Source organism: Anarrhichthys ocellatus, unplaced genomic scaffold (genome assembly GCF_004355925.1).
Source record: "Anarrhichthys ocellatus isolate YVR2014 unplaced genomic scaffold, GSC_Weel_1.0 scaffold8, whole genome shotgun sequence".
Classification (NCBI taxonomy): Eukaryota; Metazoa; Chordata; class Actinopteri; order Perciformes; family Anarhichadidae; genus Anarrhichthys; species Anarrhichthys ocellatus.
In genome coordinates, this window is record NW_022280038.1 from 1247414 (window position 1) to 1264178 (window position 16765).

The window sequence follows — 16765 nt, forward strand, 5'->3', positions numbered from 1 at the left end:
GACGTCCAGTAGGATTTAAATTAGTATTTCGGGGAGTCCCCACCCCCCCCCCCCCCCCCCCCCTTCTAACCTTAGCAATGGCAGCGGAGGCCACCTCCAGAGCAGCCAGCAGCCGTGGTTGGTCTCGAGACATTTCTGGAGTGAGTGGAGAAAACAGGAAATACTACTTTGAGTCCTACTGTACGTCGATCAATGCATTCTGCTAGAGAATATGCAACACTCCAGTATTGTGGACTAGAGATACTTAGATTTTTATGGAAAACATCTTAGCTACACAGCAGTTTAATTCAATTACTAAAATAGCATAATTTCAAGATGTACGGACTCACCAGAAAAATAATTAAACATTAGGGGGAAAAATAACCAAACCCCCATTGTAGGATTAAAACCAAAGTACAAAAACACACACATTGCATTACTCAGGTTGTCCTCTCATACAGTGGCCCCCGGCCTCTGCACTGAGATGCGCTCTTTACCTCGGAGGACATCCCTGGAGGTGCGGGCCTCCTCAAAGCTCAACCTGTTGTCCGAGGCCACCAGGGCCTTCAGCTCCTCGGCTCTGGACACATACTGGCGGACCTGCGGGAAGTCCTCTCACAACTTAATCATGTCAACCACGCCATATGCTCTCCAGCCACACCGTATGGTATTCAGAGACGACAATTCATTCCAAGTGAAAGTCCACCAGTGTGTGGGGAAGAAGAAAAAGAAAAGAAAAAAGGACCAATTGAAAATGGAGCGTAATCCAAATGTGAATGCGGGGAGTGTTTTCAGGCCTACCTTCTGCCTGATGGCGTCTTTACGTTGTCGGTCCGTCTCGTCTGTGGGGGAGAGAAGAGATGTTTGGGTTTTACATTTAGCGCATTATGCTCTGCCAGTTTATTGCGCTGGAACAAAAGGCGGTTGCATTGTTGAAGGGCTTAAGCCACGACAGGATATGAGAGTAGCCGTTGCTGTGCTTACAGTGAATGGAGGGGACAAAGTGCTCAAGGGCACTGCAGTAAAGAGACAGCGCGGCGGACCTCTCTCCCTGCTGGTCCTTCTGGACGGCCTGCAGGACCAGCTCTTTCTGAAAAGGAAGTAAAACAGGAAACTGGCATCAGCGAATGCAAAACCGGAAAACTCCCCCCCTATTGCTCATGCACGCCTGCAGGGTCACGCGTGCTCTATCTCTCTCTCTCACCGCTTTCACTAGGCTCTCTGCGCTCGGCATGTGCTCCATGTCCACGAAAGGGTGGGCGAAGAACTCGGCGAAGGTGATCCGGGCATCTGGGTTTCTCTCCAGCAGCCGCAGCAGAAGGTCTCTGCAGTCCTTGGATACCCTGGCCCTGGGAGGGAGCTGATGGACAAAACATGACCTTATTATGCTGCGCGCCATCCACAGGACAATCCGGGGGAGGGGGGGCAGGTCGCACAGCAGATCGCTGCCAGAGACCTTTTATAGTCTCGCGTCGCCACTTGTGAATCCCCTGGTAATGGGCCGTGTGCTAATGCCATCCCTTTAGCTCGATGTTTGACACGAGAATTCAAGTGTCCTCTTAAGCCCTCCATCAATAAAAGTGCAGCTCTCCGACACCGTCGCTATGGCGATTGACATTTGGTTTGCCAATGCAGCGGGGCAAATCAGGACGGAGACACGACTACGACTCTTAATTGTCAGCAACTGGTTATTTTTCAAGTCCACGTGTCGAACTCCAACAATTTAGCATTTTTAAACCATATTTATTACAGCTCTGTTTACGCATCTGTCATTAATTCAACTTCTAGATGAAACGTTTTTGACTCTTAACGCGTCACAATTGAAAACATTGTATAGGCCCGTTTACAAACGGATGAAAATTTATTTGAATCCCAGATTGTTTCTTTACATTCTAGATAGGAGACTGGAGATGAGCAATGAGTCCTTGTTTCCGCTGAGCACCTTCTGAAGTGGAATAAGGGGATAGTGTGGAAGTCTGCCATCTAGTGGTTTAATGCTGAAACTTCACAAATACAGTGAGAAAAAAACAACAACTAAATAATTTAGGGGGAATGTGTTTTTATAAACGTGTAAGCATTAAAAATGTAATTAAAGATAAATCTGCTAACAGAGGTGCCATTGAAAGACTACTTCAAAGCTACTTTTAAGCTATCTTATTCCCACGTGTATGTATATTTGGATGATTTTATTTCCTTAAAAAAAGGCTGGTTTACATCCCCAACAGTGTTACTGTAACTGAAGCAATCACTAAATGAAACACAGCAGTTTTGATGAAATGGTACACTGACATCTAGTCTTTTTACTAAAAAGCGAAGCACCTATGCTTTCCAGATATCCGTTATTCTAGAAGGCCGCCGCACCGGTGAGTTAGTTTGAAATGATCCTTCCGATTTGTTTTAGATGACTTGTATTGGCTACATCCTTTGAGTTGTCACCCTAATTTAATATGCATCCGACTTCCTGACAGATTTTGATTTGGAACCATGTGATCTACTAAACTGTGAGATAAATTCAAAACCAGAAGTTGAGGCAAACTTGTTTAAACTGAGAGGCCGTATATTTGTTCACCATTATTTACTCATGTTCTCTATAAATAAGAAGGCTTAAAGGACTCCTCTTTAAAAGAGGATGCATTGACATTGTAAGCTAACTTTTGTACTTTTTGTTTACTATTCTTACAGTACGAGTGTCAATATAATGATTTGTTTGTTTATTGTACAGGGAAATAAATTCAACCATTCCCCAAATTCAATAAATGGTCAAATGGCACTTCTTGATCTTTGTGTTTAAAGAGACAGTTTGAGTGTTTTGAAGTGGGGTTGCATGAGGTTCTGATCCATAGTCAGTGTTTTATTAAAAGTAGATGGCGGTCGGCACGCCCCCAGTTTGGAGAAACAGACAGGAGTACCAGCGCGAAAGCAAAGCAAAGCACTGCTGTGGACGGGGGCAGCAGCAAAATGTATATTAGACACCTAAAACAAATCAATATCAGGTTAAGTGGGGCGGCTGTGGCTCAGTGGACAGAGCTGGGTGTCGTCATTTAACCACAACGTTGGCGGTGCGATCCCCGGCTACTCATGTCAGCATGTTGACGTGTCGTTGAGCGACACTGGGGACAAGTTGCTCTCCAGGCGCTTCACAGCAGCTCCTCAACCCTTAGGATGAGTTCTAATGTCACGTGTCCGTATGGGACCATCAGAATCAAATTCAAGCTTTTAAGTTCATTACCCGATAATTAGAATGTTTTCCGACAGGAAACTGAGCTTGAAGTGAAACCGATCTTTACTGTCTTTGTTGATGCAGTCTGGTGGCTTTGAAGACAGCATAGATAAGATTCACTTTCACCGTTCCGTCAAAAATGAATGGAAAGTGGTGGATGTATTCTAAATATAATGTACACTTAAGCTGAGGTTGTGCGTGTGTGTGTGTGTGTGTGTGTGTTTTAGTTGGGCATTTCTTTTAGGTGTCTATACTCCTGTCTGTTTCTCCAAACTGGTGGCGTGCCGAACACCATCTACTGTCGGTAAATATCCCTTTAAACACGAGGGTCCAAGAGCCATTTGATCATTTATTGAGTGAGGGATTGGATGAATCGATTTTTTTCCTTCTATACAGCAAGCAAACAAACTATATCGCCATGCGTACCATAACTCAGAATAAGAACTAAGAAAGAAATAACAAAGAAAACACTAACTATCCCTTGAATGTGCGTACCAGCTAGAGGCCCTACCTTATACAGGCAATAATGATCTACCCTCCATCATCACATGTCAAATTCAGATTATAAAGTCTTTTTTTTCTCCCCACATATATTTAAGCAGGATTGCTGACTGTTTCAAGCAATTCACTGATGAGAAGCTCAATCATTGCTCAAAAACTTACCTCGATGGGTTGGTTGCTCCGGATCTTCTCCACCAATTCGGCGTATGACCTTGATGCAAATGGTGCTCGCCCAAACAGTGCCTCTATATGAACACAAGCAATGTTGAGTAGACTATTCCAAAAGGATAATCTGGAAGCTGATGCACCTACTGTTGTAGTAATAATAATAATAATTTTTTAAAAAACAGAGTGCACGCAGCACTACAAATAAAGATTATCTGAAGCGGTGTGTCATTCATGTTGAGGTTTATTACACATTTAAAAGAGATGAAAGGGTGACCACAAAGTACTCACCATAGAGAATGACTCCGACTGACCAGAGGTCCACCCTGGAGTCGTACTGGCGTCGGCACACCATCTCGGGAGCCATGTAAAGAGGAGAGCCTCTCAGGACACTCTGCTCATCCCATGGTGACATGTACTGGGCGAAACCGAAATCTGGGAACAAATGTGACGGGTATCAGTGGGTGCAAGCCCCTCCTAAAGCTGACGTGTTTATAATGCAAAACGCACAAAAGTTTAAGTAGAGTTTAATAAGCTAAATACACAAAAAGAAAGTTGACTTTCTTGCTCTGCAAGCAGAACAGCATAATAGTGTTCGTTTCTTGCTGAAATCATCTCAATCCACTGCAAATCAATATGTGTTTACTTGATTGTTCGTGTGAGTGGGCAGGAGATCACCTGCTAGTTTTAGGACGGAGCCGCTGAGCAGAATGTTCTGTGGTTTCAAGTCCAGGTGTGAGATGTTTCGCTCATGAAGAAACTGGAGGGCACAGGCTGTTTGTGCAGAGAGACACACACTACACACAATGAGCCCACACACACAGTCCTAAAGTTTGCACTGGGCACAAACTTGTATCGAATAAGAATAAATTGAATGCTATTGATAGAGTAAGTTACTATTGATTTCTTCAAACAATTTACACGTATACATGGCTTTCAAAACGCAGTAGATTAAAATAACTGGTACGAAAAGGCTCTGTTGACATGGAACCAAATCTGGTATGGTGATTTTGTTAAAAAAAAAAATGTATGACTCACCAATCTGTTGCAGGAAGCGCCGGACCACCCTCTCAGGTATAATCCTGCGGCTGCGTATGAAGCAGGATAGATCTCCACCAGAGCACCACTCCAGGATCAGATAAATATTCTCAGCATCCCACTGATGAAAGAATGCATGTATACTTTTTGACCACAGAAGTTGAAACCATCTCTACTGGGAGAGTGGTGGTTTCCTTGCTGCGCCTTCGAATGACATCATGGCCCTCCTAAATCAACATGTAGCTTGCATGGATAGATGCTCATCATTTTTTTAAATATGCAAGGACTAGTTTTATTTGCTCTGAATGGACTTCGTTTTTTTTTTATTCCCTTCTACAAGCTGCAACACATCTAAAAGACACAAATGAGCTGACCTGAAAGTCTTTCAGCTGGACTATATGAGGGTGGCTCATCGTCTTGAGCATTTCAATCTCTGTGAGCAGGTTTTCAGTAGACGCCCTGTTCAGAGTCTTCTTCCCAACCACCTTCACCGCCACCACCTCTCGACTGTCCCCCTGCAACGTCACAGATGGGAATGAATCTTCAGCTTTCAATATTGTTTTTAACAACAACCACCACACTGGCCTTATAATATCAGTGTTGACAGTCAATGAAATGAGATTTTTCTATTTTTTTTGGGACCAGATTGCAAGATCAATATGCTATTTAGACCAAATAAATGGCCCGATCGTCACCACATCTATGGTGAGGTCAAGGTCAGTGTAGTGATGCTTTAAAACAGTGAAGACAAAAAGTAAATTACTTGACTACTTTTTGACATATATGTGCTGTTTCCCCTGACTCACCTTTCTGTAGGCCTTGTAGACTGTAGCATAGGTACCACTGCCCAGCCGCTCCGTGAGGATGAAGTCGGACAGTTTTGGAGGAGCAAAGCTGGAGGTGGAGGCCATGCTGACGACAGCGACATCAAATTCCCCAATCAGTCTGGCCTGGAATGGAAGATCAATGTGCTATTTACATCGAACGAACGGACTGATCTTCACCCTTCTACACGGTGGTCAGAGGTCACGGTCAGCTGCAGAATAGGGATAATAACCTTTGACCTATTGGGACAAGGAGGGGATGCTTTATAGGACATGGACCTGAACGTTTATCTGACACCATTCCAATTTTAATATAAGTTAATCATTTCACCAATGTGTTTGTCAATCATCTACAGAGATAACTGTAACGTTAGCATTTATTTCCGATGTAAGGGGTACCATTTAGTCTGATGAACAAGTTCAAAGTTCACTGAATTGTTTTACTGGTTACTGTCGCCACTTGTTCTGAATACACGCCGAATTTCAGACAGGCGTGTTAAATGTCTTAAGCCGTATCCTTGAATACATGAGTCTTCCTAATGAGTAAGGAAACAGCAAAGAGCCAGGTTAGTGAACTGGATTTGTTGTGCACCCGTTTGGGAGCTAGCTAACGTAGCAATCTCTGTGCTGGCAATGAACAGTTAGCAAGTATGCAGCTGACGTTGTACAACTACTGCACAGCAGTAAAACCGTTCGCCAAAAATAACAGTGAAGTAGGTTTTTAAAACAGACATGCAAATAGCTGACACGTACCTGTAGGCTAACAGCTCCACATCACAAGAATGGGAAGTCAGTGTTTACGTTGCTGTACTGCAGTGGTCAGCTGACATTAACGTGTATGAAGAAATACGTTACTGCCTCCTAGCGTCGGCACTTCATTACTACAGGATATCTAGCGTTACCACTATTCAGCAGGTTTGATGTATAAATAAAATAAACCACAAAAGCAGACCTCAAATGTAACTACCTTGAATATTGGGTGTTTGATAATTTAGTAATAATTCATAATTTTAACCAAATGTTTTGTCAAGCAGCTAGCGTTATATTTCTCCTTTCGTCCACAAAAGTGGTAATTGTCATTTGCTTTAGTTATATTTTTAAACTAATATATATATATATGTGTGTGTGTGTGTGTGTATATATGTATCACAATTTGTGTGACAGGGGATACCCGTATATACATACTATAACGATATATATAACATTAGCGGTTTTATTTTCAAAAAACCTCACCGGAAGTGAGGGTGTCACTGAGGGTCGTCATTTAAAGATGGCGGAGTGCTTCGCCGCACGCTTGACCGCCCAGGAGGAGCAAATTCGGCTCCTCTCCAAGGAAATCAACACCTTCCGCGATGGATTGAGCCGCGGTGTGGATGCCGTCGGTGTTGCCTCGGGGGTCTCCCCAGAGCTGGAGAGCCTGCGGACCGAGAACGAGAAGCTCCGGTATCGGCTGGTGCACCTCCGGAGGGGTCTGCAGGCGGAGCTGGAGCTGGAGGAGGCGCAGGGCAAGAAACAACAAGTGAAGTGTGGCAAAGCTCCGGAGAAAAACACCAGCAGTGAACAGCAGACAAACAACCGAGCTGATAAAAAGGTAATAAAGACTGTGACGGCGCATATTGTCCCAGTTTAAAATGTGTAATGTGATGAGGGGGTGAGTAGTTGTAACGTCAGTGCTGCTCCTGCTCGGCCTCAGTCCAGAGAAGCCAAATGACAAACAACACCACCTCATTTCCAGAAATAGCTGCCCCTCTCAATGCCACAGTGTGTGCCACGCTTTCAATACTGAACATGTTAACTGACGTAACAGGCTGATAATGTGACTCAGACAGAACTAGTGATAAGAGCTTATTGTATGTGGACACTCACTGGTCTCTGTGGTCCTTTGTGGACAGGTGCAGGTGGCGAACCCAGACACCAAACCAGGGGACAAGAACAAGAAGGAGAAAAAGCAGGATAAGGGACAAGGAAACGGAGCCGTGAAAGAGGTGAAGCACAGAAGGAACACAACCTGTACTCCTTCAGTCCATCACCAAAAACAAAGAATCTTTTCAAGGATCTTTTTTTTAAATTGTTGTTATTATGCAACACAGGGATGAACAACTAAATTCAGATGTAACACAAGACAAGAAAAACAAAAACAGTTGTGCATGAAACTAACAGATGGCGTCACATCACTCCAATCCTGCCCGACATCCTCGCATTACTAATTCAACATGAGGAAAAACACTGTCCATCAACTTCAACTCTCACCATAGTTCTTGCCTTTTAAAACACGAGGCGTGAAACATGATGGCTCTCGGGGCAAATCTCTGGTCAATGCTTTTAGTTTGTCCTGAGCGAACCGACATCTTGGGTTTTGATTGTTGTCTGTAATATTTTTCCACTCTGTAGCAGAAGTCGTTGCCCGGGTACGTCGCAGAGCGCCTCAGCCTCTATGAGGAGCTGAAGAGGGAGAGCGACGCCCTGCTGGCAAAGAGAGCTGCGGCCGGCAAGCCCGTCGCCGTGGAGCTGCCAGACGGACGTACGGTGGCGGGCAAAGCGTGGGTCACCACGCCGTACCAGTTGGCCTGTGACATCAGGTAGGTGGTGCTGAAACACCCGGCCACATCCACTGACTGCAGCGTCAATCGATGGCTGCCACAATGATCAGTTAAATTGCCTGACACAAGCAGACGCCTCAGAGGGAGACTTGACTCTCCTGTTTTCCCACGTGTGACTGCACCCCCATTGTTGTTCTCAACTCATGACGCGGCATTTCTGAGGCCACCTGTCTGTCTTGATCTTTCAGCCAGGGCCTGGCCGACAACGCGGTGATTTCTCGGGTGAACGGGGAGCTCTGGGACCTGGACAGACCCCTCGAGCAGGACTGCTCTCTTGAGATCTTGCGCTTTGACGATGAGGATGCTCAGGCTGTGAGTACATTTGCTGTTTTAAAATGGATCAATGCATGGCTGGTGGCGGTATCTGCGATCAGTTGTACCTTAAATGTCCCATGTGTTAAAAATGTCCGACCTGCGGCGTACTTGCTTTTATTCGACTTACCAGTTTGTTGTGTTTTTTAGGTAACCTGGGCAATCAGTACATCTTCATCTTGTGTCCTAGGTGTATTGGCACTCCAGCGCTCACATCCTGGGGGAGGCAATGGAGCACTTTTATGGCGGCTGTTTGTGTTATGGACCCCCCTTTGAGAATGGCTTCTACTACGACATGTTCCTGGATGGACAGAAGTGAGCAAGTATTTTCACTATCACTGTTCAGACATGCATTCTGGTCTAAAAACATTTTATACATTCTTAATACGTCCAATCCTAATCATGAACGTCACTGCTTTTCAAACTAATTGACTGTTTTGCTCTGTTGAGCCAAAAATTGTGTGTGTTTTCCTTGAAAACCACAATAAGCTGAAACACGTCGAACAGCATTTAGTAGTTACAGGCACATCGGAGCAACACCAACTGCGAGCACTCGTATTAACTCAACCTGTGTGCTGTTTGCAGGGGGGTGTCCAGCACCGAGTTCGGGGACCTGGAGACTCTGTGTAAGGCCGTGGTGAAGGAAAAACAGCCCTTTGAGAGGCTGGAAATCAGCAAGCAGACCCTGTTGAAGATGTTCAAGGTGACCGAGCCGGTTCACAAACAAAGAGAAAATGTTCTCGAGGCATAAACTCACATAGCGTGGTTTCTTCAGTCTTACATAGTCATGTAATTATTATATGCATGTATGGAATTTGGTAAAAAAAAAAATATATATATATATATATATATATATATGAAAGACAAGAAAATCTTCGAACTAACTCTAGATGTTTGCTTCTTTCAGTACAACAAGTTCAAGTGCCGCATTCTGAATGAGAAAGTCAGCACCCCCACCACTACAGTCTACAGGTACGTTGCTTATGAGAAGGAAGAAGAAATATTAATTTGATACTTTTTTATTTTAATGCTTATTTGGGTCTTGAAGTTAACGGTTGTGTCATTTCCTGAATCCTGGTTAGATGTGGGCCCCTGATCGACCTGTGCAGAGGTCCCCATGTCAGGCATACCGGCAAGATCAAAGCCATGAAGATCTACAAGGTATGTGGAAAGTCCTGTTCCCGGATAATGAATATTTTCAAATGTTGTCATTTCTGACTTTGACATTTTTGTATTTAACAAGTCCTTTTCACATTTCAGAAATTTGCTCCCAGAGTAGATTCCCCAGTGTGTAGCTCCTCTATAATCATGTTGCTATTTCTCTGCCATCAGAACTCTTCCACCTACTGGGAGGGCCGCTCCGACATGGAGACTCTACAGAGGATCTATGGGATTTCCTTCCCCGACTCAAAGATGCTGAAGGAGTGGGAACGTTTTCAAGAGGAGGCCAAGAACAGAGACCATCGCAAGATTGGCAAAGTGAGTCACTGTAGGCAGTCCTGTTCAAGCCAAACCCAGCTGGCTGAGGCCCTAAAACCGGAGACTGAAACCCAGTACAAAGTGACATTTGGATTGGTAATTTTATGATATGATGGCTGACTCATCTCCTTTTTGAGGGAGCTTTTTGCAGGAGTGTTTCCTCGTGAGAGTCTCTCTGTTTTTGTGGTTTTGTGTGGATGTGGTGAAACCCCGGAACAAACCCGGATCACAGTTTCCGGGCAAACAATATACAAACAATAGACAAACAAAATCCAACGGCACGCAGAGGTTAGGAAACGTGAAGTCATCCTTTTTTTATTTTATTTTATTATTATTTTTACAGTTTTGGACAGTTTTTTTTCCAGTAAATCGTCTGTTGCTGCTTCGTACCAGCCGAGGGCACTGTGTGTCTTCACATCGGCAGGCCTGAGGACCGCTGTGAGTCATCGGAGCACCCCAGCTGCTTCCCCAGCATGGGAGACGCAGGCGGCAGCACCACCTCAGTCTGCACCGATGGCAACACATATTCCATTATTACCTCCCGCCCCGCCCACGAGAGTCCAACGGGAGGTGACAAAAGTGACATGTTTTAAAGATGGTGCTCTGTGGCATGATCCCAAAGCCACGCTTAACATTTGAGTAGTGCATGAAGGCAGTATATTTTGAACATCCAGTTATATTAACCAATAGCATTGAAGGAAAAATAAATCATGTTATTATGATCAATGATTGGATTAGCATGTTATTCCTCACTGGTTTTGACATGAGAAGGCCTGGTGTGTCGGATTACTTAAACAAGATTACTATTAAAACCAGTTTTAGATAAGTCAGTCCTACGTTACCCTGGAAACCTCTCCTTCCAGACTAGCCTGGTCCTGGTCAGGCTGGTTTTCAGCATAACTGTGCGTTCCTTTACTGTTTAGTATGCCGGGACAAAGATCGAGTAGTAAGTCAATTGCAGTAGGCCAAAAGTACCAGGTGTTACAATCAATCTGTCAGACGGTTCCTCCGTACAGCTGTTTTACAATTTTCTGATCGTCTGTAATGGAGGGTGTTTTATTTTTATTTGACATTTCAGTTACAAAAGCCTAATTGTAGTTTTTCTTCCAAATCACAGTGAATTTGATAAAGCAGTGTCCTAATTATAGTATTTACTCTGTTGGAGTGATGCTGTAAATGGCTGATGTGATTTGTTTCTGCTGTAGCTCCAGACAGAGGTGAGGGGAGGGCCTGTGTAAACTCAGACAACTTGTATCAATGCTGTTTTATAAGATGAATAGGAAGGTACATAAATCACAGGACCGCAATCCTTTTTTTTTTTTTTTTTTTTTTTTTTTTTTTAAAAGTGGGGAAAGGAAAAAGACTACCAGGGCACACCAAAACCACCTCTCTGTTTTTCCTCCACTCTCGAGTCCACTGAGCTTGTGTTTTCTTTCCCCGCCGTGTGACGATTGCAGAACTCTCTCCTGTGCTTCTTGCTACTTGTACCTGCAAGATAATAAGTGATATGTGAAGTCTTTCTTTATCTGCTTCGCAGGATCAGGAGCTGTTCTTCTTCCATGACCTCAGCCCTGGCGGTTGTTTCTTCATGCCACGCGGAGCCCACATCTACAACACACTCACCGAGTTCATCAGGGTAGGAGCGGTGCCTCCTTTACTCAGTACATTAATATTAATTGCTTATATTATCATTACTATAACCAAAATGAACAAGTGCGGCTCAAGAGATGTGGATGAAGACTTTGATCACCGCCTGCTGTTTTGTTGTGAATGCTTGTATGTGTCCCATCCTGTGGATGCTTGGGGGGCACTTTGTTAATAGGTTTGTGCCCCTCAACATGGCAGGCTTTGTTGTTTTTTGTGATCCTGAAAAACATTTCTTCTTTATTATAATTTTTTTTTTATTTTTTAAACGTCCTCAATGGATGTTCTGTCAAGATCACTGAAAACCAATGTATTTTAAAGCACATTTATTTTATGAGCATTACAATGGTGCTGAAAAAAAAAAAAATATATATATATATATTCCAGAGATGCTGAAACACAAAGCCCCTTAAAACCTCTCTCGTGCACGAGGCTACATTTCCAGTGTACTTGTAGTGGTTGTCGGCTCATTGACATGCAGACCACGAACTTCTTAAGTTCTGCAAAACATGCGATCACCACGGAGCTCAATGATGAATATTTTAGTTCAGGTCAGTCAGTTCAAACTCTGCTCGGAGCCCGAGAGAAGCTCAATTAACACCTGAGCTTTTCACAGAATTGAAGTCAGAAGTGTCGGAACCAAAAAATGTCTCATTCGTCCGATTGGCCTCATGGGAAGATAAATTTGAAAGTGTTTTTTTTTTTTTTTCTTTACTTTAAAGACAAGTTTCCATATGTAGTTAATTAGGTTGAACGGTGACTCGAGTGGGCAGAAGTTCTCCCTGTTAAGAGCAGACTTGTCTGAAGTTTTAGTGTGACCGCACAGGAACTGGCCTCTGTGACGTCCCCGCGGAGATGTGTTGACATCTTGGAAGACTTTCTCACACAGCACACACTAACACGGAGACCTCGCATACATTGCACAGAAGCGGTGCAAGATCATTATCACGTCACTTCTGTTATCACGGTGTTAAAAAAACAAAAAAAACATGTGCAATGCATTTCCCTCTACGACATATTGCTAAAATGTTTTTGAGAACATTTCTAAATACTTGAAGGTGGCTTCTAATGACTGCAATGGAAGAGATGCAGTCAGTCGTCACTTGGCGAAATGACGTTCAATTTTGTATCTCTCTTGTGCTAAATTGTACTGGCATGTGTGGTGTTTTTAAGCTCCTTCCTGATTTAATTCACAGTTACACATATTTGCAGCTCAACGAGACATTAAACTGTTTTGCTTTATGAAAACAAACATAAATAAAAACCCCACAGGATCTGATTTGCACTGCAGTAGCTCGGGATTTGTGCTAGAAGTCATGATTCATTTCAGCTCTCAGTAAAGAACCTGTTCGTTCTCAACTGGCCGGTCGAGCTTGTTTACGTGGTTTTGTTTTGTGTTTGTTTTCTAGGATGAGTACTGGAGGAGAGGCTTTCAGGAAGTAGCCTCCCCCAACATCTATAACAGCAAACTGTGGGAGACATCTGGCCACTGGCAACACTACAGCGAGAACATTTTCTCCTTCCCCGTGGAAGACGACATCTTCGCGCTCAAGCCCATGAACTGTCCCGGGCACTGGTAACTTTAGATCGCTCATGTCCCCAAAATGTTGTAAATCAAACGGTGTTTAAAGCGTGTCTCATGTCATTTCGGTGCCTCGCTCTCTGGTCGTCCCCGCAGTCTGATGTTCAGCCACAGGCCTCGCTCGTGGAGGGAGCTTCCCTTGAGGCTGGCAGATTTCGGGGTCCTCCACAGAAACGAGCTGTCGGGAACGCTGACCGGGCTGACCAGAGTGAGGCGTTTCCAGCAGGACGACGCTCACATTTTCTGCATGATGGACCAGGTGACCACATCACTAGTCTTCAGCTTTCTTCAAGTTTTTTATGTCTTTTAACATGGGAAAAACGGTTTTAGAAAAACAAGTTATGAGTCATTTCCTAAATTCTGAGTCATGTTTGTGTTTGTTTTTGTTTACTTCTACAGATCGGGTCAGAGATGAAGGGCTGCCTGGACTTCCTGCGCTGCGTCTACAACGTGTTCGGGTTCTCCTTCCAGCTTCACCTCTCCACCCGTCCGGAGAAGTATCTAGGCGATATCGCTGTGTGGAACCAGGCAGAGAAGGTAAAACCCGCATCACGCGTCGTAGTGATGATTTGTGGTGGAAAAAGAACTCCAGGTACCTCAGTGAATTCTGACAAATACTCAGCAGAAGAGGTGACTTTGCCTTCCGGGTGCAAGACATTGCTCTGGTGACACGCATATGTGAAATTCAGGGATCAGCTGGAACCTCAACTTGCCTCAACTTAAAACCGGGCTGATTTTTGTGTCCACTTTTTAATAAAAACTACATTTATTGTTGGCCTATTTCTCCCACTCAATCGGCCCTGAACTTGGAATTGTTGAAAGGGCTGTTGGTGATACTCTGACCTCGGAGTTGTCTGTTTATTTTTCGCTTGATCGAAACAGCCGGGGGCCGACAAAACTGCTGCGTAACTCGAGTGGGCGCTTAGCAGGAGGAGAAAAGACGAGGCTCCGGTAGTAGTATCACATCTGTGAGTCACTGTGAAGAGCCTCTCATTTCTGTATGGTGGTGTGTTTTCATTAGACGACATCGCACTGTCGTAAACTGAACGAGTGCATCACTTCTAATGCAAATGTAGAACAGGATTCGGCAGTGCAAAGCCCAGACTGAACTCGTTAACGTGTTGACTGTGCATCGTGTTTGACAGCAACTGGAGAACAGCCTGAACGAGTTCGGGGAGCCGTGGAAACTCAACCCTGGAGACGGGGCTTTTTACGGACCCAAGGTCGGAACATTCGAGATTTCTCGTGCCAAACGCAAAATCATGTTTTTTTTAGTTTTTTTTTGAAGTCCTTAAAGTCCTGGGTTACTTTCTGTGCCGTCGACAGATCGACATCAAGATCAAAGATGCAATCGGACGTTACCACCAGTGCGCGACCATTCAGCTGGACTTCCAGCTGCCCGTCCGCTTCGACCTGACCTTTGTGGGGTGAGTTAGCTAATGAAAACATTGACACGCTGCCGAGTCTGTGAGCTCTACTGCACCGAGGGTTTATAGGTTAATCCCCCCCCGAGTCAGATGTCTCAGCTTGTGCGCTGTGTTCCACGTAGTCGTGTTTTATGAATATGAATTTGAAGCCACTGAGCAGGTGACTGGGTCGATTTATCTCCTGAATTTGTAAAGCCGGCATTGGAAACCAATGCACATCCTGTACAGCAATAGATGTGTAATAGTTTGTGCGTTAGTCCAATCAGCCCAGGATTACAGATGGAAAAGGGAGGAGGGCGGTAGATCAGTGGAAGGATGGATGGATAGTGATACTTAAGTTGCAGACAGTCAGACTTAGCCAGATGCAAATAAGAATTAATTTGAAATGAAGACAAAAAATACGACGATAAACATGAAAGGCCAAGAATACGTCTAGTTTGCATTCATACTGGAGCACTTCCCAGAAAGCCATAATACTCTCCCTCTGATGCAATGTCTTACAGGAAGGACGGGGATGACAAAGCCCGACCAGTCATCATCCATCGCGCCATCTTGGGCTCCGTGGAGAGGATGATCGCCATCCTCACAGAGAACTACGCAGGCAAATGGTGAAGTGCCCTCTAGTCACGCTTACATTTCAGAGCTTTAATTAAAAAAAATTGAAAATGTTATTGGATAAAAAGGAAACAAAATAATGGCCCACTGCTTTCAATCGTCTCAGTGATGTTTCACCGGATGAATCAGATGCCTTTATTCTAGATATTATGAGATTTCCTTTTTTACGATGTCCTCTCTCCTTTCAGCATCCCCATACCATAAAGATTTCACCCAGTAGTTCCTTTTGTTTTTTAAGAGAGAAATGTGGGTGGCAAAGCTCTTAACAGCAGCTTCATTAAAAGTCTGTCCGTCCTCCCAACAGGCCTCTCTGGCTCTCTCCCCGTCAGGTGATGTTAGTGCCCGTCAACCCGTCCTGTGAGGATTACGCCAAGAGGGTACGTCTTCCACCAACACCACATCTCGACCACATTCAAGTGCAACCACATGAGTGCAGACAATGATTATCTATAATAATGCTGAACCATAAAGGATTGTTTTCTCCACCCTTTCAGGTGTGTAAGCAGTTTACAGAAGCCGGTTTCATGGCAGACGCTGACCTCGACTCCGGCTGTCTTCTCAACAAGAAAATCCGTAACGCTCAGTTGGCCCAATGCAACTTCATTCTTGGTGAGAACATTAACTGGCCTAGCTACATTTGGCTACAAATGAAAGGTTTTCAAAAAATAATCAACAGAAAGAACATGTGATTTGTATGAAATGAGCTAAACCCCCTGCTATGGTCCTTCTTCACAGTGGAGTTGTCGGTAAACTAGAATAACAATAATAAATTCTTAATTGATTGTCTATAAAGCAAATGGACCTCCGAGCTGGCCCGAACACCCACAGTTGTTGAATTCAGCGGCGCAGAGTGGGAAACGTGTTAGGGTAGCTGTGTCTCCGTGGCGTGACTTGGCCCATGTCGAGCTGTTGTGTCTGCTCGTGTCTTGGCAGTGGTCGGGGAGAAGGAGAAGATGACTGGCGGCGTCAATGTGCGCACGCGGGACAACAAAGTGCACGGAGAGCTGTCGGCGGCCGAGGTGCTGGCTCGCCTGACCCTGCTCAAACAATGCCGCTGTCCAAACGCAAACGATGTGATCATAATGAAGGTTATGTGAATTCTGCACTGATTTTTCACAAAGGTCTGTCTCTGTGTTGAACCTCAGAAATAAAATTATTCGAGACACGCAACCGAGCTTGATTGGTTTACTCATTTAAAATAAATTACATGAAACTGAACGGGTAATTTATTTTCTTTTTTTATTTTTTAAGGCAGTAGTTTTCTGTGAAGTGCATTGGTTGTTGGTAGTTGTCAACAATGGAAATACCGGTACAAACGTTAATGGTGGCAATGATTTGTCCTACTGAGCAATACAGAGCCACATGCTTCTACATCATGA

At 44.3% G+C, this 16765-nt stretch overlaps 2 protein-coding genes across 2 annotated transcripts in view; one reads left to right on the forward strand and one right to left on the reverse strand.

Moving 5' to 3' along the window:
• ulk3 (unc-51 like kinase 3) overlaps window positions 1–6556 on the reverse strand; it is a 14218-nt gene extending 7662 nt beyond the window's left edge. Inside the window, exons 1-12 of the mRNA XM_031848381.1 lie at window positions 6481–6556; window positions 5710–5853; window positions 5278–5418; window positions 4904–5024; window positions 4544–4639; window positions 4157–4300; window positions 3863–3945; window positions 1184–1339; window positions 964–1069; window positions 781–821; window positions 477–579; window positions 71–135 (exon numbers count right to left, since the gene is read on the reverse strand). Of these exons, the coding sequence (XP_031704241.1) occupies window positions 71–135; window positions 477–579; window positions 781–821; window positions 964–1069; window positions 1184–1339; window positions 3863–3945; window positions 4157–4300; window positions 4544–4639; window positions 4904–5024; window positions 5278–5418; window positions 5710–5814 (1161 nt within the window). The 5' untranslated portion in view covers window positions 5815–5853; window positions 6481–6556. The remainder of the gene's footprint in view (window positions 1–70; window positions 136–476; window positions 580–780; window positions 822–963; window positions 1070–1183; window positions 1340–3862; window positions 3946–4156; window positions 4301–4543; window positions 4640–4903; window positions 5025–5277; window positions 5419–5709; window positions 5854–6480) is intronic.
• A 416-nt stretch (window positions 6557–6972) lies between these two features.
• On the forward strand, window positions 6973–16483 carry tars3 (threonyl-tRNA synthetase 3). Its single transcript, XM_031848766.1, has 19 exons — window positions 6973–7318; window positions 7620–7712; window positions 8119–8306; window positions 8516–8639; window positions 8830–8954; window positions 9225–9342; window positions 9547–9611; window positions 9722–9800; window positions 9972–10118; window positions 11656–11754; window positions 13172–13338; window positions 13441–13603; window positions 13744–13881; window positions 14490–14567; window positions 14671–14771; window positions 15275–15379; window positions 15691–15763; window positions 15881–15995; window positions 16320–16483. The coding sequence occupies exons 1-19, from the start codon at window positions 6998–7000 to the stop codon at window positions 16481–16483; spliced, it is 2463 nt and encodes an 820-aa protein (XP_031704626.1). The 5' UTR covers window positions 6973–6997.
• Window positions 16484–16765: the final 282 nt, after the last annotated feature.